The sequence below is a fragment of the Oreochromis aureus genome, linkage group 12 (genome assembly GCF_013358895.1).
Source record: "Oreochromis aureus strain Israel breed Guangdong linkage group 12, ZZ_aureus, whole genome shotgun sequence".
Classification (NCBI taxonomy): Eukaryota; Metazoa; Chordata; class Actinopteri; order Cichliformes; family Cichlidae; genus Oreochromis; species Oreochromis aureus.
The window spans coordinates 5337248-5362841 of record NC_052953.1 but is presented as its reverse complement, the minus strand read 5'-3'; the positions used below and the strand labels follow the sequence as shown (position 1 = coordinate 5362841).

Sequence of the window (25594 nt, the reverse complement as noted above, 5' to 3'; positions counted from 1 at the left end):
TCGCTGAGTTTCAGATTATTTTTTATTACTAAAAAAAGGCACCAAATACAGGCATCAGTATTGATAGCATTGTTGTCATTTTCCACAAAATGATAGCACCAAAAATATAATGTCATTTCCCATAATTCCCCACTCCCGTGTTGTTTGATAGGCACACAGTGGGAAGATGACAGGAGGTGGGGTCAGCGAGAAAGACGTATCACACAAGAATAAACGTGTTTTTCTTCAGCAGTGCGCTCGAACCAGTGTCATACACTTAAAAAAATAATACAGCAACATTGCAGGTACATCAGTAGCTGAGTGGTAACATAATACATCACAGGAGGGTAACATAAAAGTACATAAATGAATAAAAATAATTATCTGAGTGAGGTGAGAAAATGGATTCTGTGTCTTTGGGCAGAACAAAGGCAGGTAGACACGTATCTCCTATAAGTGATTATTTTCATTAGGACAACAGTAAGGCTGAAGCAGTCGATCATGTGGACGGGATCAGTGAAAATCTACGTACACTGTCACAGAAAAAAACAAAAACTTTGGGTGATTTATTTTGAAATTCATGAGGAAAAATACTGCATGGCACTTAATATTGGCAGCTGTCAGAGCACAGTACAAACTCAAAAAATTAGAACTGGTGTTGAGCAACGTGACAGTACAAATGTCTCTAAGTAAGGCTTGAAGAACAGGTTTATTTTTTTTTAATGCAAATCCTGCTAATGAGGGCAGAAATAACAAAAAGAGATGGCATAATTGCACTTGAAAAGGTTGTCATTCATTTTTGTTATTTACACTCATTCATTCTCGGGCGATAGCAGCACACCAGACGTGCCAAACACTTTAACAGCAGCTGTAGCTCATGTAGAAGTTTCTGTGAAGGACGTTTCTTTTTTGTGGAGCCAGAATTTTGATGTTTAATTCATCTGCAGAATCAGTGAGCAATACTAGTAATACAAGGGGGATCAGAAAGTTCCAGTTTTTAAGCCAAAAAACCCCAAAACATGAAAACAGTGCTTTAAATTTGGCTGATCTCACATTAAAGGTCATGTTCTAGAGAAACCCTGATTTGAACATGAATAAACTCGTTATCCTCAGGTATAGAATTCAAAAATCCCTCAGTGAAGCAGATAATTCAGAGACGGTAAACCTCTCCCATGAGATGGAAAACTGAGGCAGGACGGGAGTGCCTGGAGTCTTGATGATGGCTCCAAAAGCGAGTCAAACCCATCGACCTCCATGCAAAAATGCCCACCTTAACAGCATTAAAAGCACATTTTCAGCCTTGCTTCTATTGGTAGTTTTCCCATAATAAGATGCCAATTGTTTTGTGTGTTTTTGGATATTGGAATTAAGGGCGTGGCCACTATGACTGACAGGTGTCCTGACACAAGCAGCTCTCTACTGGCTTTGTGTCTTTGTGAAGCCTTTTTAACGGATGATTTGACTCCTATTATATGCGGTGTGGTACAGACCAGATGAGAAGCTGAGGAGGTTTGGAGACTGCCTGCCAACTATTGGAGGTTTACTGGGCACGCCCAAAACTAATTGGAGAGATCCAGCTCAGGAACGCCTTGGGATCAAGCAGGAGGAAGGGGGAAGTATTTCAGAGGAGAATGATGTCTGGAAAACCCCACCCATGGTGGTGGTGCTGCTGGAGACGAGAGCTGGGTCTCTGGTTTTAACTCGTCAGTTTTTATTACGTTCCTTTGCATTTAAAGAAAAACACAGCTCTTCATGGCAGGAGCTGACTGTTTGAACTGTGTGTATGCGGAAAATGGTGAATGTATTCAACAATCAGGCACTCTTTTCCTCAACAACAGGGCTGCTAGCACTACTGCTAGTCATCACAAAGTTGCAGTCTTACTGTGAAGTTGGGGTAGTTGCACGAGCATCCGGGACTGCAGCACTGACAGTTTATGGTTTGGAACTTGGCAGAAGCACTTTTCTCATTGACTGTCTATTCTTTTCCTGGTCGACCCCCAGACTGGTCATTGATATTCAATGAATTCCAACAATTTTCCAACCATGCTACATTTCCAGAGAACACGGCAGAGTGCACTGAAAATGCAGGAGCTCGATGCCCACATCTACCCAAGGGTGGAGATCCATCAATCAGGAAATACATGAACAGTACGTAGTGATGCAGCAGGAGCTCTAGGAGCAATTTTAAAATAAAGATTTGGATATGCTCCAGAAGATGATCTTGAAAGGGAGACATTTAAAAGGCGTTTTCTAGGACTTTCTGATCCCACCGTGCATCTGAAGGAGGACTTCTACACTGGCTACCCCTCCACAGCAGTGACATGAATAGCAGTGACGTGACTAAATGCAGCAGAAAGAGTTTTTTTAATGTGTTTTTTTTTTTTCTTCTTACAAAAACAATCACCAGTGTCTGAGCTACGGTTCACCGTCTTGGTGCTAAAAAGGTTGCAAATGTCAAGTAACACAGTAATGAAATGAACACAGTTTGAGGTGAAGTTTGGCTGATCAGATGCAGATGTTTTGGCTGTTTCACACAGCTGTGTGTTTTATGGATTCCTGAGGTAGCCCAGTCGCCTGCGCGTCACACTCTTCCCTTTTTCAACGTGATATAAAAATACATTAACGTCTCATTCCAATAAGTACAAACTTTCTTTTAGAAAATACCTTTTTTTAAAATTCCGCTTTCACCTTTTCCTCGCCTTCCTCGTCACGCGTTTCAGACCTCAGTGCCGTCGTTGAGGTTGTTGTGGAGTTTGACCTCCAGGTTGACCTGTTTGACCTTGGCCTTGCTGTTGGCCTCCTGGTTGCGGTTCAGGACGTTGATGTTTCTCACTGTGCAGTGCTTGGTGCCGAAGTTCTTCTCCACACACTTGTCCATGCACACCTCCACTTTGGTGTTGAGCGGATACTCCTCATAGATTTTTGGTTCCTTCTTCTTGCTCTTCTTCTTGGCCAACCGTCGGCAGCGGCGGAACAGGAAGCAAGAGGCCAGCAGGACCAGGACCAGCAGGGTGATGGCGGCCACGCCTCCCCCCACGGAGCTGCCCACGTGGGCGTTAAAGGTGGGGGAGGGCCCGGCTTCCAGGTAGAGCGACTTCATGTTGGTGCCGTTCTTTATTTGATCTCCCTCGTTGTCGTAGATGAGCGACTCGTCAAGCGTCAGCCGGCCGCTGCGATCCACCAGGTCGCGTTTAGAACGGCTGAGCTGATAGGTCACAGAGCGCTGAATCCTGGGGTTGGACCGCGACTCGGGGCCGATCACATAAATTACCTGCAGGTACCACTGGTGCCCCGCCTCCACCTGTCAATCCCCAGAAAGAGAGGATCACGTTAGCTGCACAGTTTGTCGAAAAAGTACTTTCAGTGTTCACTAATTATTATGAATAATATGCAGATCAATAAATCTGGACCCATCCAGCTGGTCTACGGTGCCCCAGAGGTGGGAAGTAACAAAGTACAAATACTTCATTACTGTACAAAAGTAAAATTTCCAGGTCTGCATACTTTGAGTCTTTATTTTTTGACAACTTTTTACTTACACTTTAAAAACAAATATCTCTACTTTCTACTCCTTACATTTTTAACACAGGCTCGTTATTTTAAGTTTAACACACTGAGTGACGTTTTTATTTTTCCAGCACTGCACAGCTTCAAACATCAAAAGGAATTAAATTAAATGGGGTTCAAACCAACTGAGCGGGGCAGAATAACAAAGACAATCCTATTAATGCACTGGTGATTATCACACACAACAAGAAGAGAGAGATGCATCTAACTAGACCTACAGAAGAGGAGTGAGTGCAAAGAGTGTAATGTTTTTTATGTGGCAGGTAATTTCAAATGAAACTCTAAAGATAGCTTAACAAATATCAGCGAAAACAAACTATTTGTGTGACATCTGTCATAAAATGTGTCTGCTGCAGCTTTTTTACAGGGAGAAAAAAGTGTGAGTTTTAACTTCACTCAGAGATGGAGAATAATATAAGAAAGACAGGACAGGAGAAGAAGAATAGAGGTTAAACTGAAAGGTAAGAACAACTCAGTGACGTTTGATAAACTGGAAATTCAAAACGTGCAATGTTATAATTGATTTTAGAGCTTTTTTGACAAGATATTGTTTCCATACATGGTATGTTGCTAAATTATTTTTAAGTATACAAATTTTTTGTTTTTCACAGGTTGCATGTAAACACTAGGCAGTTTAGTGCAGGCTGCACTGGTTAGTTTGCAGTACTGTGGTGAAACTTAGGGTAATGAGTTATGTTGGATTGGTGCAGAGCAGCTGTGGTGTTCATGGTCAGTGTTAAGTTACATCAAGGGTTCAGTTAGCTTTGCACAGAACAGCTGCTACAAATATCCTTCAAAGAGAAATGTTTTACTTTTATACTTCGATTACATTTCAGAGACTGTACTTTTTCACTTTTATTTGAGTAAAGAAGTTAAATCAGTACTTTAACTTTCCCCAGAGTACTTTTAACATAACTATCTGTACTTTTACTCAAGTCTACTGCAGTTCCCACACCCACTCTTTTTGTGAATGTTGCAAGCCTCCTTCTACACGTTGGTCAAGCTAAGATATCTGAACAGTGGATAAGATTTCCTCTTCTGTCTGCGGGTCACGGTTTATGAATGCAAAAGCTTAAGGAACGCTAAACTGTCAGACTTTAGCATTTCAAGAAATTTATATTTACCAGTGGAGCTTTTGATATCAAACTTTCATCACTTGCCCACAGATTCTAAGTATTCTGTTACAATATAACTGATCTTTCATAGCCATATCAAAAAGGTCTATCTGCCATACTTCTTGTTACTGATTGAGATTTTATCAAAGTAACTATTTTAAGCATCTCCAAAAGTTCAAAGCTGCTGTGGCTCATTGAACAAGAAGACTTTACTGTCTGGACTAAATCTTTATTACTTTCTTGTAATCAAACCTACATATTCACTTATGAATTGCTTCATTCTAGTAGCTTAATCATGGTTTTGGTATGCAGCTACTTCTCACATCAGATATATACACACATACACACTCACACACACACATATATATATATATATATATATATATATATATATATATATATATATATATATATATATATATATATATATAGATATAGATATATATATAGATATATACATATATATATATATATATATATATATATATATATATATATGTACATATACATATATATGTACACACACATATATATATATATATATATATATATATATATATGTACACACACATATATATATATATATATATATATATATATATATATGTGTGTGTGTACATATACACATATATATACATATACACATATATATACATATATATACATATGTATATGTACTAGGCCGCTAGGAAAGCTGCAACCACCAAGTACCTGCAGAGGGTCAGGCAAGTCCTGAGGAGTCAGCTGAGCGGTAAGAACAAGATCCGGGCCATCATCACACCACGCCCTGCCCATGATCAGGTACCCTGCTGGGGTAATAGGCTGGCCAAAGGAGGAGCTAGAAGCCACTGACATAAAGACAAAAAGCTCCTTACCATGCATGGAGGGTTTCACCCCAAGTCCAGCACCCTGAGGCTGTGCGCTAAGCGGAAGGAAGGGGCCGGGGACTGGTAAGTGTCAGCACCACAGTCCAGGATGAGACAAGAAACATCCACGAATACATCACGAAGATGGCCCCAACTGACAGCGTGCTCAGTGAATACCTCAGGCAGCAGAAACCCAAGAAAGAGGAGGAAGGCGAGGAACCATCATGGAAGGACAGGCCCCTGCACGGTATGTACCACCGGCAGATAGAGGAGGTGGCTGATATCCAGAAATCCTACCAGTGGCTGGACAAAGCCGGACTGAAAGACAGCACAGAGGCACTAATCATGGCAGCACAAGAACAAGCTCTGAGTACAAGATCCATAGAGGCTGGGGTCTATCACACCAGGCAAGACCCCAGGTGCAGGCTGTGTAAAGATGCCCCAGAGACAATCCAGCACATAACAGCAGGGTGCAAGATGCTAGCAGGCAAGGCATACATGGAACGCCATAACCAAGTGGCCGGCATAGTGTACAGGAACATCTGTGCCGAATATGGCCTGGAAGTCCCGAGGTCAAAATGGGAGATGCCCCCAAGGGTGATGGAGAATGACCGAGCTAAGATCCTGTGGGACTTCCAGATACAGACGGACAAAATGGTGGTGGCTAACCAACCGGACATAGTGGTGGTAGACAAACAGAAGAAGACGGCCGTAGTGATCGATGTAGCGGTTCCGAATGACAGCAATATCAGGAAGAAGGAACACGAGAAGCTGGAGAAATACCAAGGGCTCAGAGAAGAGCTCGAGAGGACGTGGAGGGTGAAGGTAACGGTGGTCCCCGTGGTAATCGGAGCACTAGGTGCGGTGACTCCCAAGCTAGGCGAGTGGCTCCAGCAGATCCCGGGAACAACATCGGACATCTCTGCCCAGAAGAGCGCAGTCCTGGGAACAGCTAAGATACTGCACAGGACCCTCAAGCTCCCAGGCCTCTGGTAGAGGACCCGAGCTTGAAGGATAAACCGCCCGCAGGGGGGAGATGGGTGTTTTGTTTTTTTTATACACACATACGCATATATATACATACACATACATATATACATACACATACACATATACATATATATATATCTATATCTAGCACTGTGTGTGCTACACAGCGCTGTACCACATGTGCTGCTTCTGATTCCACACACCTTGTAGAGCGCATCAACCTTCATCGTGAAGCCGTCAACACCTGGCATGGCCGTCATGGACTGCAGCTCCGGGATGTCTGAGGCAAAGTGAGCCTCGAAAGGAACGTCGTGGAAAAATCTGTCACAGACATCGGGCTGTTTACGATCCTGCAGAGGAAACATGAAGAGAGGAAATGATAGCACATGTCCGGCTCCATTTTTACAGTTCGTGGCTTTGAGTCTAAGAGTCATGTAGACTGAGAATACTGAATCAGCGCATGATGGTTTGTTCAGGATGACAAGAGGAGACAAGGGGAGAGGATTTTACATGGGGAAGAGTGTCGGTGATTTAAATAAGCCGCATGCTTTGAATAATAAAATCTGCTGTTATCCCACTGAGAGGTGGTACTGGTTGGACTGGTTTGGCAGGTTAAAAAATAAATCAAACGAGAGCGTGTTATTTGCTCGGTCCAGGAGGATATTTAAAAACCATAGATAGAAAAACACACAAACAGCAAGAAACCATTAAAATGGTTTATACACACACACACACACACACACACACACACACACACACACACACACACATATATATATATATATGTTAAAAGATAAAACAGACACCCACTGTGAGGTTATAGACTGCTTGATCTCTATGAAATAAATAATGCGACAACTGAAACTGAAGGATGCCACCCACTCTCTTCACAATAAAATTTATTCAGAAAAGTAAAAGTTGACAAAGGATTTATTAGGACTTCATGGTGAAAATGTGAAGCTTCTCCGGCTGCAGTGGCTTTGTTTTTAAAAAATGTAGGGTTCAGTCGATGCTGCCATATAACTGCAGGTAACTCGAGGTGTTTAACACCTTAAGATAAGAGAAAGCTACACTGCCATTTGTTTTGAATAAGCTTTTGTTAAAAGTTTTTTTCTGGAGGAATTTTACACTTTTATTATAGCAAAGGAGTGGAAAATGAAACGCACTAAAGGGCTAACCAGTTGTTCACTCTGTGACTCATACCTGGGCTATAGTCCTAAGTAATGTGGTTAATTATCTTTGAATACATCTGCTCATAAAATTGCCACAGGTCAGAGTAACAATACATACATAAATAATAAACAAATCAGAGAACTTAAATAAATCTGTACCAGCAGCAGGAAGCGATGTTTGAGGTGTTTGTTGGGTTGAATGCAGCCGTACTGCGGCCCCTCGTTGTACAGAGTCCCCGTGGGGTCGAAGAAGGGAACGTATCCATCCCTGCCAGTGCACAGGTAAACCTTCTCCAGCTGCAGTTTGTAGGCTGCGTTCAGGTTCTGCTCAGGGTTCCACAAAACCCTGCCGTACAGAGTCTGACCTGCAGGGGGCAGCAGAGGGACAGGTTTTCTGCTGTGTACTGAAGCGTTTAAGGGTGTTACCTTTAGGGAATTAGAGTGACTCAGTTCATACAATAGGATTGTTTTATTACATAATGAAAACATGTTTCTGTATATAATAGCAACAGAAAAGTATGAGTAATGTCAGGAAATATGTTTTGTAAAATTAATCATGTCCACCATTGAATATTAAAAAACACAAAAACAGATCAGCATGTTCTTTACATTTTAAAGATAAATGTCTCTTACTTTATAAAAAAACCCCAAATTTGTACAATAAATATTCATTATTTATTAATAAAACAAAACAAAATAAAAACCGCTGATTCTGAGGCGTACCCATGGAGAACGCTCCCTTGTAATCCATCTCAGCCATGGACACATCAGCAGTAGCCGGGTCCATCATGAACACCTTCTCATTGTTGCACAGCTGGAACTCCGTGTTGAGCGAGTAAACCACAGGAACAGGCCTGTTGGTTTGTTGGAAGGCAATCGGCACCAGAAACCTGTTGGAAAAAAATTGAGTTCAAGCTCCTTATGCAGTAAATCACTATGAAATTGATTGAAATCTATTGGATTTAAATAAGAGAACGTTAATTTGAGAAACTGTCTGCGGTAAATCTCTGCAGCTGTTTGGTCGTACTTCTCTGGAGCGTGAGCTGTGCAGGACAGCTGTTTGTCACCGGGATCAATCCACGGCTGAGTTGGCTGAACAGTGCAGGGGACCAAGAAGACGGTGTACTCTCCAGAATAGTCCTTCCTGTTCAAGAAAACACAAATTTATTATTATTATTAGACACTCAGTGCATCATGGGAGGTCAACACAGCCTGAGCCTATAGGCTGGTTATGACTGAATGTACTGACCTGCTGTAGGAGCTGGTAGCCCTCCACAGCTGGTACGGTGAGTCAAAGGTTTGAGCGCTCCACAGCAGCTGGATGTCAAACTCGATGCCTCCGAGGTGGTCGGGGGCCATGAGGCGGGACTTGTGGCCCGGCAGGGTGTGGTGCTCAAGCACAAACTGACCTGGAGGGAGAATAACAGCAGGGGAATAATATATCCCACATCCTATTTTTACACATCCCATAAGGCTTTGCAGTCAAAAGGCACCGCAATACCATTTAAACGGGCACAGTAAAGGCCTCTGAATGCAATTCTACAAACACAGCGAAAACCTAAAGCTAAATTTAAAAAACAACAAATGTTTGACCATATAGGCTCGAACTGTGGGATAAAACTGAATGCAAAACCTTAAATTGTCAGTTTAATTCCCTCTCTCAGTGGCCTCATCTATTGCTGTAATAAAAGATGGATTTACATCGATTTACCTCGATCAAAGACTGCTCTCTCATTAGCATTAATTTCTTGTATTAATAATAATATTAAGGCAGACATAATAATCCTATGCAGTGCTCTTAGAACGTGTGTTTGTGGACTGACCTCTGAATTTGGCGTGCGTTTTAAACTCAATTACCAGCCGACCGTCTTCCCTGATATAGATCCTGATGATCTGCAGTCTGGCTGAGAGGACGCTGTCAGTCTGGATACCTGCAGACATGAAAAGCCAGCCAAAGAAAACCTCAATTAGAGCAGAAGTACATCGCTAATAATTTGTTCAATAAGAACTTGGATACTTGCAAACAGTCAAATCCCTCCACTCCAAAAACGGATCTTAAATGATTTATTTCTACACTGCATTTTCATCATTATCCCATTTTTCAGAAAGGAAATAAACATCGTTACCCTGCACGATGAAAGTAAAACTGCAATGTGAAACCAAAACATATCCAGTTACATGTTTACATCCAGGACTGTAGACAAAAATAAGGTGTTCAGAGTTCATAAACTCCTGACCTGTCCTCCAGAGCACGGTGTCATAGAAGAAAGAGAACTCCATCTCGGTGTGGTGCTCCAGAGAGGCCCAGCCTCTTGGCGCTGTGACGTAGATGTAGGAGACATAGAGAGGAACCTGCACCGTCAGGAAGGACTGAGCAGAGTCCCGAACCTGAAAGAATAGCAGCAGCCTTTAATGTTAATTCTCTCAGAGGGTCACAGAGAACTTTATTCTGTTTGTGAGGACTTTACACACAGTACAGAGCATTATTTCACCATCAAACAGATGCACTATGATTACATGATGGACGTCCACATCCCAACACAGTCACGGTCCCAGGTTCTGTTTCTGGGGCTGTCTACATGTGCCCTATCCTGCAATCACTCCCGTGCATATTTTAGACTTTTCTCATGTCTCACTTCATGCAATGCCTTTATCTCTGCCTCCTCATCTCCTCTGTTCTCCTGAAAATCAATCAGTCTGACATTGACGACTGAGGAGAGAGGAGGGTTGCAGGAGCAGCTACAACCCCAAATATAAACCCATCGAAGTGCTTTAACCTGCATTTGTGCACACAGAGACTTCTTTAAATCCTTTAATAGTATGAACTGTAGATGATGAGATATTCAAAGTGTTTGCAGTTTTATATTGAGGAAATTATGAAAATTGTTCCACAGTTTTTTGGGAGTTTTTTTTTGCAGATTGTTGAATCTCTGCCCATCTTTACTCATTAGAAACTTCCTGCGATGTTCTTTTTACACCCAATCCATTACTGACATGTTGCCAGCAAACCAAAATCACTTTCCAGCATTCTGTTGCTCCTGTCTCAACTTTTTCGAGGTGTGTTGCTGACATCAAAATCAAAATGAGCTAAAGTTTTCTATAAAGTAGTGAAATGTGTCAATTTAAACATGTGATGTGTTTTCTATGTTTTATTGAGAATGAAATGGGTTTCTGGGATTTATAAATTCTGTTTTTATTTACATTTTGCACAGAGAGATTAAACAATGCACGCAGCATGCACATGTGTGTCCTCGTCAAGAGTGTTTTTGCATTTAAATATAAAAACCAAACTACACCTGCACTGGCAGCTGTGTGAAATGTCATCGGTTACTGAAAATGAAGCTCCTAAGCAACGATTTCTCATTTGGGTAAATGCACGTTGCATTCTCTCCTCGTATCGCTTGCTCGCCTCCTTCACTTGGGTCTCTGGAGGGAGGGACTAAGACGTGAGGAGAGAAGTCGATGATGTGCAGTCTGGGGATAGTTTTGTCTTTCCTTAGTCAAGACATCTGTTTTCTGCTCCCAGTGGTCTTCTTGTATTCTTTGTGTTTTTGTGTTACGCTTTTAGATTCCTTTATGAGTAACCTTTTTTTTCCCATATCCCCCATTTTACATTCTTCATCTTTGCTGCCAGTGAGTTTTATAATTGATTTTTTTAAATAAAATGTTTTGTTTTTGCACGTTTTTGCACACAGAAATAACTCTTCTGCAACAACTGATTAAATTTATCAAGAAGACTGAAAACGTGAAGAGCCACTGTTTTAAAGACTGCCTTTGACCGTCCTACGCACCTGGAAATCCGCGGTGACTGAGCCCCCGCACACGTCGATGAGTTCTGTCATGTCGTAGTAGGCGTCGAAGGTCCAGATGCAGCTCTTGAGGTTGAGGTGCTTATAGAGCTGGAGGCTCTTGCCCTCGCGGACGTTGGGGTTGAACTGGTAGGGGCGGTCGTAGCCCGGCCCCAGAGAGATGCTGTCATACGATACATCATCGAGGAAGCCTGACTCTGTGGAAGAATGTTGTCAAAGAAAAGTAAGAAAACTACACATCTGGTTTAATAATTATTTTTAAATCTATCAGGAAATCTCGCAAGCTATCTAACTTATCTGACTGCAGCAGAAAATTAAAGAATTTTAATATACACCATCGTGGTAATTCAAACTGCCCCAAATGTAAGCACTAGATACTGTAAATGGTTCAAATGTGGATCTAATCACACTGCAGGCTCCTGAAGATGACATTTTCAGCTGTACGGAGGTCCGGCTGTGTTTGTGGGATGAGTTTGTGTGACTGACCGGCGATCCCCTGAAGGTCTTTGAGGGTGACCAGATTGGAGCAGACGTGCTGCTGCCTGTAGATCGACTCTGACAGCAGGAAGTGAAGGTTGTGCAGCGGCATGGTGGAAACCAGGGGGAGCATTCCATCCTGATGGGGGATCTGGACTGAGATGTGGATCCTAAACCGGGACATACAGAGAAGAGCAGAAATTAGCATAAACTCTTGGTGAAGATGCTTATCTGTTTTAAAAAGCCGCTACGGACCGGTTGGGGTGCTCTTTGTGCTTGACGTCTAAGTATTTGAGTGTGGCGATGAAGGACTGAGCCTGGAAGCCTCTGGCGGTTCCCGTGGTGACAGGTGTGTGGCAGATGGAGCCCTCTGTGCCGATGGTGGCGATGTTGCTCCTCAGCGGTGTTCCCAGGTGTCCAGCTTTGTCTCTGGCCTGAGCTACGCAGCGAACGTGGAAGCGTCGGCTGAAATAAATGCTGTCCAGAACCTGAGAGACACGACAGTTTCCACACACAGACGATACATTTTTAACATAATTTTATTGTCTTCCTGCCAATAAATCCTATTAAATAACAAATGAATGTATTGGCCTCTTAATAAAAGATTTATTTGTCTCCTTAGTTTAACTCACCATATGGTTGACGCTAGTATATGGCGTTGTATCTGTGACCGTCTCAAAGGGGGATCGGGCGCCGCTGGTGTCAGTGGGAGCCGCCACTTCCCACGAGAAGTGAACTTGGGTCTGGTTGATTCCCGCCTCCTCACAGCGCTCCTTCATCACAGAGTACTTGGGGTAGTGAGGGTCACAGGGGGTGACACACACCAGAGGGTAACCTGGAGAGGGAGTCTTCTTGCTGCCCTCTTTGATCACCTCCTGGACATGATCGTAGTCAGCGAGAGAGACCACCTGAGCAGGAAGGAGGATGGGAGATCGTGTAAATGAGAGGAGTTCAGCTTTTTCATTTCAAGGGGCTGGCGTACAAAACACAGCATGAGATGAGATTCCTCCTAAAAAGTCTTTTGGGGTAAAATCACCCACCATATAATATTTTAATGGCAGCTGAATAGATATATTCATTGTAAGTGGTTCTGGTAAATGCATAAGAAATGTAAAAGCCTATAAACAAGTGCCTGAGGGAAGATGCTGCCCACGTTTGCTGCTGCTTTTTTGGAGTTCCCTGAATATGTATTTGGGGAGAGATGTGCTTTTGCCAGGAGTGGAGACATTTCAAGTGACAGGTTCTCTAAGTGCTGCAGAAAATAGACAAAATATTAAGTTGTCAGCTGAATGCTAAAGTTCTCCTAAAGGTTGAACATATCCTCCACTTCTACTATTCTACTGCTCCTCTTCATGTATCCTCCAAGGTTCCTTACAATAGGTGGGGCAGGTAGGATGAGACTTCCTGCCGCCTCCTGATCCAGAATGGTCACTGTGGCCATTGTGATCTCCCCAAGCACTGCCTCCACCGGGTCATCAGGCCCAAGGACCAATGAGAAGGACTCGTGCCACTCTCTGTCCTCATTGGACAAAATCTCCACTTTAAAGAGGATGTGGTCCATGCCTATGGAGAAAAAAAACATATTTACTCCCAGTAAAATCATCCTACTAACACTCTTCCCAAGTCCCAACGAGGAGCATTTTCAGCACTTACCCGGGGTGAACTTAAGCACTCGACTCTTGGGATTGTAGTCGACTCCAGATTGGGCCGATCCATCCCGGGTGCTGCAACGGATCTTGGACGTTCGGTCCAGATCTCCTCTGCGGATCACTTTGATGTTGAGCACTTCGATGCCATCTGGACCGGGAGGCTCTCTCACCTGATAGGACGCCTGCTCGAACTCAATGGTGGGAGCTGGAGGAACGGGAGAAGTCTGACTGTCAATCATTTGCACACATAAAACTTTTAATCAGTTTCCAAAATAACAGGTGCATCCAATTAAAACTTATAGAACAGCGGTATAATAAAACCCACCTCCATTAAGGTTTTACTCGTTAGTTTTCTTTTTTTTGATGGAAATAAATAAATACAAACATCAGGCACCAGGCGATAATTAAAAATTAGCCTGTCAGGCAATCAATTCGTGTCACATACATCTGTGCTTTGGGAGCATTTTTTAACATTATTTTGTATATTTTAAGTATATTTGTTGATGTTAACCAAAAGTAAAAATAAGGAACATTATCTTAAAATTAGTTTGGAAACCAAGAGCAAGTTCAACATACTCCGGATATTTTTTCCATACCAGGCTTCAGTTATTCTAACATCAGCAATTAGGCTGAAGGGTCACACACTCGAAAAAATAATTCTTCACCCACAATAAACATCAAGCAATAATTTTGAGTAAAGTGAGGCTGCCTTGTTTTTTAAAACGGCTTCTTCACGGATATTTCATAGTTCAAAAAGTGAAGGTAGACTGTGATATACCTCAAATATGCAGTCAACAGGAAACAAAAGGAATGGTGACGCTATTTTCATTGGTTATTAAATCTAAATAAACCCCATCACCCAGTAATTCACAACTTAGTTTTGAGAGTTTTGTTCAGGAACCGTTTCAATATTCGCAAAAACAAAAAAAACAACAACAACAACAAAAAAGTGGGAATGTCTTTTTTTTTCCAGAATTCTAAGATGAAAGTCAGAATTCTGACTTTTTTCTTAGAATTCTGGAAAAGAAAAAAGAAAAAGATGTGCCAACTTTTATTTCCTCCTCTTCCGCACCAGCCGCCTCCTATTAAGAAAATGTTTTTTCAAAATAAAAGTCCTCAGCTTCTTTCATGTTAGTATCAGATAAAGGATGTAAAATGTATATATGTAGCTCTTTTTATGATAAAAAACTATCAGTATTCTATGACAGCATATCAGTAAATTCTGTTTAATGTGAATCACATGGCGATCAAGCGCCTGCTTACCATCTTCATCGTTGGTGATGGTTACAGTGACAATATCGTTAGCTCCCACCATGGCGCCGCTCCAGTGGTCACTGAGCGGTGTACCGAGATGCACCTGAAACTCCTCCTCAGGCTCGAACACTGAGTCGTCAGTGATGTGAACTGTGCAGTTCTTCACCTGGAAAACACACAATCGAAGCACCCTGATGAGCAGAGTCTGAGAACAAGGACACAAACATTAGGTCACATTTTGACTCAACATTTTTACCTTCTCTCCTTTGAGGAAAGTGATGCGCGACTCATCTGCATTCCTTCTCTCCTCAAAGTCGTCCATCACCATGGCGGACATGGTCCGGGTGAAACAGCGCACCGATGACTTGAAGGAGAGGTCGCCGGTCCGGATGATGGGGATGTGGAGAAGGTTATCTTTCTCCTTCACGGTGTAGGAGCTCTTCTCAAACTGCATGTTAGGAACTGAGAGAGAGCGAGCAACATCTGATCAATGAAAGGTGTTTGACATGACACACACGTGTATTAAAGCCTGTGATTGTTCTGTGAGGACGTACTGTCCTGGAACGTGTCCGTGATGATGACGTTGGCTTCGTAGGGCTCTTGAAGGACAGCACCCTGAGGAGAACTGAGGAACACCACGAAGGACTCAGACCCCTCGATGGACGGGTTCTGGATGTCATCCATGATGGTTAAACTGCATGTCTGTTTAAAAAAGGGAGGTCAGATCAGATGATTTGTAAGGGTTATACGGGTGAATGTGTTATTTATCGGGGAATAAAAACACCTTCCTGGTAGCTGCAGTAGAAACTTGGTGAGCTCGGCTGATGTTATAAAAAAATGTTCATCTACTGTATGTAAAGATGTCAGTGTTGAAGAATTAATTCAGATCCAACTGTGTACAAGTGCTGACACCCTTCTACGCATCCCAGAGGCAAAACTTCATACAGCGTATCCAATTTAAGCTGCTTTATCTGCTCACAGTCTACAAGCTGCTGTTTTAACCCAGCATCCCCGACTGTCCTCCATCCTGTTTATCAATTATGTGATAGCCCATTGCACAGCTGGCTCATGTGTTTTTCTTTGGGACGATAACATAACTGTGACATCTGTGCTGGGGCCTTCGTGCTATTTTCACTCTTGTAGCAAAATCGTTGCCACTCCTAAAGTTGGACAAAAGTTGACCTACCTGAGGCTAACTGACTGCTGTGTGAGGGTGCATTAAAAAAAGAAGGATGATGGATCTTTTTTTTTTTTAATCACCCATCACACAGAACTTGAAGAACAAGAGAAACAACATAAATGTTTCATTCTTAAAATATAAACTATAGAATTTGACTGTAGGTGAGAAGTCTGTCCTTACCTCGTCAGTTTTTCCAGGTTTGAATTCCACTTTCTTGGAGCTGGGAATGTAGTCGACCCCAGGGCTGGCTGACGGAGGGTCTGAAGGTCGGGTCGCGCACCACACAGAGGTCAGCGAGGACAGGTCGCTGCCATGACGCAGCACTGGTATTTCAATTGTGCCTGAGAGAGGGGAAAAGTGAAATGCAAGGTAAAAAAAATGTGAAATGTGGAAAGTTGCTGTGTTTTTGAGGGGGTTATAAGATATTAATAACTCTAATTTACAAAGTTGTTTTGATCTTTACATTGAAAGTAATTTAAATCCTGATCTAAGAACTAAGTGACACAGAATCTGAATCTCGCAGCTTCTTTTTGCTGCAACTAATGATACTGTCTGTTCAACACTGTGGGGAAGATACCTTTGTTTCAAAGATTAAAGCTACGCCAGCGAGAAGAAGGAGAAAAAGAAAGAAGTAGAAGCTCAGCAGAAAGATGAGGCGCAGTGTAGCTGTCAGTGATGCTAATTATAAGGGAGGAAACAATCTATTCTGTGTCATGCTCCAAAACACGTCCCCTGTTCCTAAATAAATGAAACAAGTAAAATATCACAGAGTGCAGTGATCTAACTGACAAATAAGATAACTGACGATGAGAAATGTTTCTACAAAACATGTGTAAGTGCTCGGGGATGCACGTCAACTGGTTACACTAATATTATTAAATGCAACCATTATGAAACCTCCCATACCAAAGACTACCTTCTAACAACTATTGGAAATGCCCTAAATTCCTAATGGAGAGCATAGGTATCACTTCAAACAACTCATATAAAAGTAATAAAGAAAATATAACCATTACTTACAAATTATGTAATTTTTTTAATATTAAATCATTGTAAATACTGTCATGTTAACAAACACCTAATATTATAATGTATGGTAACAAATGTGTATAAAATAATTATTTTATAAATTTTACATGACTGATGATAAAAATTATGTTCTAATGACAATGCATATAACATTTTATATTTTACATTATGTATTTGTTAATGATGACCTTAGACGTTATTGTTGTTTGATTAAGGTTTCAAAGGCTTCATTTAAAGCTGCTGCCAGGATATGCAGATGGATTACCAGTGAAACCAGTGATACCAGTCTTCCACCTAAATCCTAACATGACCCTGGCCTTCTCTCTTCTATTTTATATCTGCTTGTGTTTCGTAGCCTGTTTAGGCCCTGTCCAGGACTGGAGCTTCTACTTCCGCTTTCTGCCATCTCCTCCAGCTCCCGGCTCCCAGACTGTCACTGTGCTTGATTGTTCTGGTACCCCAGTCCCTGCTCCAATCAAGCCGCACCATCAATCACACCACCTGCTTAAAATGGGCAGCAAAGCAGAGCTTATTACTCAGAGCTGCTTTGATTCTGCGTGAGCCGTCTGCTGCCATGCCACTCTGTCAGTCTGTATTATTTAGACTGTACCTTGACTCTGTTGTTTTAAAGGTACTTTGGCTTTCTGCTGTTTTTAACTAGCTACACCTGTACTTTATATTTATTTGCTTTATTTCCAACTCGGGCACTAGCTTCTATTTTGGCTGCATAACCTCTCAGTGTTGCTGGAGAGTGGAGCAGTGATCATTTCCAACATTCACACATGATATAGGTTTGTCTGTGAAGGTCATCCATCCATCAGTCATCCAGGTCATTGTAGTCTAAGGGGCTTGGAAAGAAAAGCGTCTGGACTTCTTTAAGTTTCCTTGAAGACGTTTCATCCGAGAAGCTTCTGCAGTTCTAAGAGCAATTGGTGGAGAGTCCCAGATTTTAAGGCCTATGAGAGTGTCCCCAAGAGGGTCATGGGCCCCCTACTGATCCTCTATCTAATCCCACGAGCCAAGGTGTGAAAACGGGTGTGGCTCACAATCACCCAAGGTTTCGGGTGAACCCATAGGTTGTGAAACCTAGTTGGGTTTTTTATTTGTTATTATTTGTGATGAAAGTGAAACTACGCTGTGAGTAGGCTCACAGGTTTTATGTCAACCCAAGTGCCAACTCTTACACTCTCGTAATATGTATCATACTAACATTAATGTTTATAGATAATTTATACAGTCAATAATAACCATTTAGAAAAGTTTTCTAATATTTGCAATTTTACAATAAAGATTTAGATGTTCGTACTTGGTTAACAAACTATTCTTAACCAGTTAGGAAAGATGATTACTACTAGTTAGAATGCTAATAATAAATATGTGTAACTTAATTAACTACCAATCCATCATTAACTATCAATGATTATTGTGAAATGCTAGCTACCAGTGCTCTAGTTTTTAATATGAAGCTATTAGCCGTTTGAAATACTTTTTTTTAACTTTAATTTAATTTAATTACGCAATAAGAAATATGAATACATAAAGACATTACGCGGGTGGATGCATGAAAAAGGCTCATACCAGCATCTTCACTGAAGGTAAACGTGGCGTTTCCAAGAGAAACAGTCGATGCATCGTTGGGTCCGTCGATAATGACCTTGGCCACCGACACGTCGCCCATGCGTGCGTTATCGGAGGCGTCTGAGAGCACCAGCTCGAACTCCTCGGACAGTTCGTACTCGCTGTCATCGATGAGCTTAACATCACAGGTGGACATGCTGACTCCAGGACCGAAGATCACTCGGTTGTCGGTGGTCATGCCGCGGCTCTTGTAGTCAGAGCCGGACTCCAGAGCGTGGAGGCTGCTGCCCTGCGCTAACTTGGCTACGGTGTAGCAGAGAGCAGAGACTGTGCTGGAGGTATCACCTGAGCAGAAATGAAGTGAGACAACAAGGTCATACAGTGTGTGCATGAATTAAAGTGAAAATTAAAAGAGGTTATTTGATAAATCTTTACCACTAAACAGGTTTTAAATTATGAGAAAATTCTTATGAAATGTTCATGAAACATGAAATGTTAGAAACCCCTCTGCAGTGTGTACCTTTCCTTTCAATGGGAGCCTGGATTAAGCCTGAGCTTTCATTGACGTGGTAAATCTTCTTGTCAAACTGCAAAGTGGGTTCGTCTTCTGTGTCGTTGATGTTGACGACAGCGCGCGTGTTTCCACCCAGCAGCGCATACACGGGCATGCTGAGCTCCACATGGAAGCTCTCGATCCCCTCAAACACCTTGTCGTCGTTAATGACTATAGTGCACACCTTTGTGTCCTCACGCTCATCAAACTGCACCTGGAAAACAATGAGAAGGAGGCAGAAGTGATTACAAAACTTTAACTTAACATAGGCTAGTTATAGATGATACGCATCACTGAATGTCAAGTAAAGCAAAGTGTCCCAAATTTACTGAATCTTTTTCCTCCTCAAACCTCCGTGTACACAAAGGAGTACCTCAGGGTTCAATATTAGGACCACTGATTTTCTTCCTTTGAATAAGGATGTTTGTAGTACAAGCATTACGTTCCTGTTGCACTCCACTTAAAACTGATGAAAATGCAAAAAGATTCCAGGTTCACGTCACTCCCAAGATGTTATGGTCAAATACTGCTTGATGCTGTGGATCTGTTTTTATGCTTGATCCTGTGGTCCACAAGTTCATGAAGAGCAAAATAAGACCTAATCTTGGATTATTTTGTTGTTATTTTGTTGTCACAAAGACAAATAGGATTTTAGCAGCATTTAGCAAATAATTTGCAGAAAATTACTGGTTTCCAAACTAAATGAAGAACACAAACTCACAGGAGAGAAATAAAATCAGCAAAAAGAGAAATGTTCATTTTTTAAATGTGGAATATCGAGTTTCTACCTGCCCAGCGTATTCCACATAGTCCTGCTGTCCGGGTCGGGATCCGACGCTGCTCGTGGAGGTGGCGCTGCCCTGTTCAGTGCGGCAGAGCACGATGGCGTACTGGTTGAGATTACCGGTTCGCTTCACGGTCACCGCCACTGTGCCGGCCTTCTCACTCACATTGTAGCTGTGGTGCCATTAGAAGAAGTAGGAAGGTAAAAGGGTGGGTGTCCAATGGGTAATCATCATAAAATATGTATTTTTGGGGGGAAATGGTGCAGACCTTTTGTGCTCAAAGCTGATGAGGGACCACTGGATGTGGAAGACGTTGTCATTGACCACATTTGGCTTGCTGTCTTTGACCAGGAACTTGAAGTTGTCCATGGTTTCCTGGACGTTCTCCTGATGAAGCACGTACCGGATCAGACCCAGATTGATATCGGCTACAAAGAAAAAAAAAAACATTAGTAACAATCAAACACTAGCATTGTGCATTGCGCACTAGCACAAGACAAAGATGACTGGAGCAGAGAATTTTTACATTTGAAATCTCGCTCTGACTTCTGGTTTCATTGGATTACAAGATACTCCAAAATGGACTGTCTTGTAATGAATAAGGCACGGCACTGTTTCATTTCAGGTCAGACACACGAATACAGTTTTAACTAACAGGGTTATCTAAATTTATTTTTCTGTTTGAGGTTTTTAGTGTTATTGCTTCTATTAGTGCTTCTTCATCAGTTCATTCATGTCTAGCAATTGTTTTTCATGTTTCAGTCACTTCTTGTTTCAGTAGCCGTTTGGCTTGATTTATTACTTTGTTACCACCATGTTTTCTTCTACCCAGCGATGCTTTTCTGATCCTCCAGAGGATCCCAAGGAGATCTCAGGCCAGATGAGACATAAAGTATAAGCTCTCCAGTGGTTTCTGGGTCTTGCTCATAATTTCCTTTCAGTTAGGTGTGCACTGATAATCTCCAAAGGGAAAATATCCAAGTGAGAACCAGCTGGATGTCTTAGAACCTTATTTTAGCCATTCAAACCCAATTTTAATAAAATAGCATTACTAAGAAGTGAACTGACTCAGATCAGGTCTGATGGGAGTCAGTCAAAAATGACCACGCGTGTTCAATATAATGTTTTAAATATGCCAAAAATGTCACAAAGCACTGCAGCAGGTTTTTAAATCAGCAGGAGAGTCAAATTCACACAATGGTCTTTAAAGACAATTAGTGCTGATTTTTATGCTTGCACACAATTTTACTGTGAGGAGGGGGACACCCAAAAAAGACTGATTGAATCTTAATAGTAAAAATCTTTTGCAAAGAAGGCATTTCTTGGAAAATATCACTTCCATAATTTGCAGCCTTGGGCCAATTCACAGTACTTGGAGAAATAAAATAGCTTGGAAATGAATGTGAAAGTTATTATTGGCCCTGGGTTTCTGCTCATTTACACCTTCCACAGAAGGTTGTAGAAAAGGAAACACTTAGATGGGAGCCCCACTGCTTCAAAATTGGCCAAATGACCTTCAGGAAGCTCAGCATAAACACCACAGAGATGAAGACAGTACTAAATTATGCATTAATATCCAGAATAGTAATATCTCAAACATATTTTTAGATTGAGTACAAGCATTTGGCAGAATATGGGAGCAAATGCTCACAGTCGGGATGATGTTGACAGTTTGTACTAGAAATCTCATCTGTTTTATTTATTCATATTGCCTCCGTCGCTCGCGCTCAGGCTAAGGGTTATTTCAGTTATTGGAAATTTATTATCATTAAGAAAATGATGTTTACAAGCTTCAAATTGAGCATGCGACACATCAAAGTGGCTGTTTACACTTGCTCTCTGCAGCCTGGAGGATCAACATTTTACAACAGCAGGCTGACACTGATCCTCGTCTGCAGCCTTGAGGTGAACATAAGCAGGCTCATAATGAGGGCACTGCTGATTTAAACTGCAAATTAGCTGAGTAAACGCACGCAACAGAAAATACAGCAGACACGTGGTGTCATTCAGCGGATAAATGATCAGAGCGAACAATGTGGGGTCAAGCTTTTGTCCCACCTTCTCACGATGAAGGCAAAATGTAAAGGAGTCTTTTGTTTTCCCCTCCTCTACCTTCCAACAGGCACAGTTTTATCTGCAGCGGCACGAAGGATGCAGGATGAACAGAAGAGGGCACCGATGCAACACTGAACTGGGTACAGTGAAGGAAACAGGTGGCTCTTTATACACTGATAGAGAAGTCTTTGTGGTTTATGTCATCCGCTGAGGGAGTTTAGAAGGAAAGCCCAGGAGCAACGGGTTTCCAATTTGTGAGTCCCAACAGCTCTGAGGCATAGCTAATCCTCAGGCATTAAAAGGTCCTTCAAATGAAACTATCACAGAAGAGAAAAAAGATTGAACTTGAAGGGAGTCAGAAAGCCATGGCTTCATTTTAAAGAGTCATACGGGTTTGATTTGGAAACATAAATTGGCACTAACTGCAGCTGTACACAGTATATCCCAACTATGTGGTGATCCCACACTAACCTGATAAGATAACCATTTCCTGCATACCTTATCAAAAAGTAGCCTTCATTTCCTTTTAATATCATACACCATCAGCCCATTGATGTGAGTTTTTAAAATGCACATGTAGTATATGGTTTATTAGTATTCACTATGACACAAAAAAGGAAAATTATCCTAATTTTTTATGAATATTTGAAGCAGGAAAAGCAAAAAACATCAAAGCTCACAGGAGGAGGGGAAAGGCAAAACTTCACCCACTCTTTTGCTCAACCTGTGGTGAGCTGATGGAAATTTTCTTTGATATAAAATGCAGTTAAATTAAAATTATTGGTAGATCAGCAATCAGACCACTGCTTCCACGATAAACTGTGCTCATGGTCTTAATTTAATGTTAACAAACATCTTAATTCAAAGGAAAACAGTAAAAAATCTGACACCAGGGAACAGTGACACAAATATGGACACAGTTCACTTTTCTGTTAGAGTTTGTGTTTGTCCAGTGTCCCATTCTTGCCCTGAGACATCCTCCCTGCAATCCAAAGTTGGATCACTGGATGTTTATCTCAACTACGTTACTGAATCTGAGGGAAACCCAGAAGGTTGGCCAACATCTCCTTACACTTAGCAGCAACAAAGTAGCTCACGATCAAATCATTTTCAAACTTTTTAAAGGAAACGTCCCAAAATCATGATGATGGTTATTAATTGTCCTGAGTACAGGACACCAGAGGACATGCTGAGCATTTGTGTGTGGTGGGGAATGTTGAGAATCCCATAAATAATTTATATTAATATTTCTAGGAGTAAAAAAAAAGATTTACAGTTAAAAGAAAAATTCTTCTGCTTCCTGCACGTGTTTTAATTTTGTACCTATGCTGATAGAAATGCAGCTTCATGCAGTCAAAGACAAAAGTTTCAGCTATGACTTTTTAATTTGCTGATCTCTGACTGACTTAGCTATCACATTTGCCTTGAATTGGTGCTCCACAATGCTCAAAATGGTCAAAATAAGATGATCTTTGAGGACACTTTAGTGGATAAGCACAATCGTGTGGATATCAGCTTCTGGACCAATCAGGATTTGTTGCAAAAGTTACAAAGACGAAGGGTCAGCATTATAAATACAGACTCTCTGGATAAATTTGATGAACTGACTCTTTTTTTGGACAACGATTGAAGCTGTCTGAGGAGGAGAAGTTAAGAGGGATGGGTTATCTTATAAGTTAAAATGTTGCTGCTGCAAATATAAAGGCCACAGAGAGAGCTTCTGTACCTTGTGTGAATGCGGTAATGGGGTTCCCAGGTTTCAGCTTGCTCTCCAGGAAGCCGTGCTTTGGCTCTGTGGTGATTTCATAAACCAGCTGTCCATCATCTGTGTCCGGGTCCATGGTCAGCAGCTCCTTCTTGGTGATCAGATTGGTGGCCTGACAGACATCAGACAGAAATGACTCAAATTTCCTGTTTTTCAGTTTTCACCGTACAGAAATCATCTGTGCTTCAAAGCGGAGCTCTCACAGTGCAAGAATTCATTACTGGGCATTTCATTCACAATGTCACACTATGATTCAGCTGAGCAGGAAGCTTTTCTTTTCAATTTCAGCTTCCCTGATGTAGCTATCATAGCAAAAATACAGCTGTTAAGAAGCGTCGCCTCACTACTGGCTCAAAAAACAGAAATCAGCATATCCAACATCACAACGCAAACTAAAAAATGTGTTTGCTTCTGTATCTGATCTCGACATTGACATTCAGCCAACAAAAGTTTAAAGAGCCCCTCCTCTGAAAGGCAAAGTAGTTGACTTTTCTATTCTGTTAATGGACAGCATCTGGTTTATGTGAGTTATAAACTCGCTAATTGTTCCAGTGAGTTTGGATAAATTAGTGGGAAACGCTATTGTACACACTGATCTCCCCACTTTAGTACAGATTAGCATCCACACAGTTGTTATTTGACTCTTAGTTGGATGAAGGACTTTGGACTGATCTCTACGTTGTCTTTACAAGTTTTCCAAAGTTTAAAACCACCAGCTTGCACATCTGGAACGTGTAAAAAAAATAAATCCACCAGTGTTGAGAACCATTTGTTTCTAAAAACAGATAAAATCACCACAGAAGGTGATGCGATGGCTTAAAATGTTTTTTGGTGTGTCTCATATATTTTAAAGATGTTTCATTTATGATTATTACAAATAAGTTTCAATGTATCCAACAAACAAAGTTCATGTCAGCTGTGTTTTTTAAGCCGTTTCTTCTGCAAACCACTTTGCAACCAACCTTCTTTTTCGATTTGCCAGTAACTTCTATGTGGACGCTGGGTTGGGAACTACAGTTCTGGGAATCCTTGATTTGAACATTTTCAGGTTCAGGTTATTTTATTTTTAACCGTAGGTAGATTTGTTCTAGCAAAAAGTTAGAGGCAGGGTAACGATGCTGTAATGCATGCCCCGCTTTACCTAAATAACTAAAGAGGACCACAGTTAGTAAACGAAACATCGTGTTGTATTAAATAAAACTCAGTGAGAGTTTTGAAATTGCCTCCCCCTGCAGGCCATAACAAAAACTGCACTATCATGGGACCACCTTCTTGCTCCTCCTCAACCTCAGGCATGCTTGCACATGGAAGTGTAGGATATCCCAGAACACAGCTGCACCTCCAAATATTAATGAGTTCAGATGGAATAATAATTTTCTTTGACCAAAGGTCTCCTGCCTATATGATCAATTGGTAATGGTCAGGTTTTGCTTTCCCCTCCAGCACTCAGGAGAAGATACAGTTGTGTAACAGTATGATAATTTGGCTCAGTGATAAAACACCCAGGACTTAATTACCTGCAGCGCAAACACAGCACAGGCTGAGAATAAATGAACGATGTGACATATTTACAGTGCCAACAAAACAAACCTGTGTGCTGCATTGTGATGAGGTGTGCAAGCCAGCAGGTGGAGGTGGAGTGGCTAATTTCAGAACAAACAGTGATGGAGCTTCTCCTTCGCACTTCACACAGACACATTTACTCTGCTGGAGAATATTCAGGCAGAGCAGGGTGTGCTGGCACTTTTTAAAACATAATTTGCTCAGAGAG

At 41.6% G+C, this 25594-nt stretch overlaps 1 protein-coding gene across 1 annotated transcript in view; it reads right to left on the bottom strand.

Moving 5' to 3' along the window:
- Positions 1-16: 16 nt before the first annotated feature.
- Positions 17-25594, bottom strand: part of fras1 (Fraser extracellular matrix complex subunit 1) — a 303563-nt gene continuing 277985 nt past the window's right edge. The window contains exons 51-74 of the mRNA XM_039621075.1: positions 23785-23935; positions 20272-20431; positions 20007-20175; positions 19186-19432; positions 18666-19010; positions 16239-16399; positions 15433-15580; positions 15135-15340; positions 14888-15044; positions 13629-13829; positions 13351-13538; positions 12608-12883; positions 12231-12463; positions 11985-12145; positions 11481-11695; positions 9927-10077; positions 9513-9620; positions 8939-9098; positions 8717-8833; positions 8413-8579; positions 7849-8054; positions 6721-6867; positions 2668-3280; positions 17-2572 (exon numbers count right to left, since the gene is read on the bottom strand). Of these exons, the coding sequence (XP_039477009.1) occupies positions 2696-3280; positions 6721-6867; positions 7849-8054; positions 8413-8579; positions 8717-8833; positions 8939-9098; positions 9513-9620; positions 9927-10077; positions 11481-11695; positions 11985-12145; positions 12231-12463; positions 12608-12883; positions 13351-13538; positions 13629-13829; positions 14888-15044; positions 15135-15340; positions 15433-15580; positions 16239-16399; positions 18666-19010; positions 19186-19432; positions 20007-20175; positions 20272-20431; positions 23785-23935 (4659 nt within the window). The 3' untranslated portion in view covers positions 17-2572; positions 2668-2695. The remainder of the gene's footprint in view (positions 2573-2667; positions 3281-6720; positions 6868-7848; positions 8055-8412; positions 8580-8716; positions 8834-8938; positions 9099-9512; positions 9621-9926; positions 10078-11480; positions 11696-11984; positions 12146-12230; positions 12464-12607; positions 12884-13350; positions 13539-13628; positions 13830-14887; positions 15045-15134; positions 15341-15432; positions 15581-16238; positions 16400-18665; positions 19011-19185; positions 19433-20006; positions 20176-20271; positions 20432-23784; positions 23936-25594) is intronic.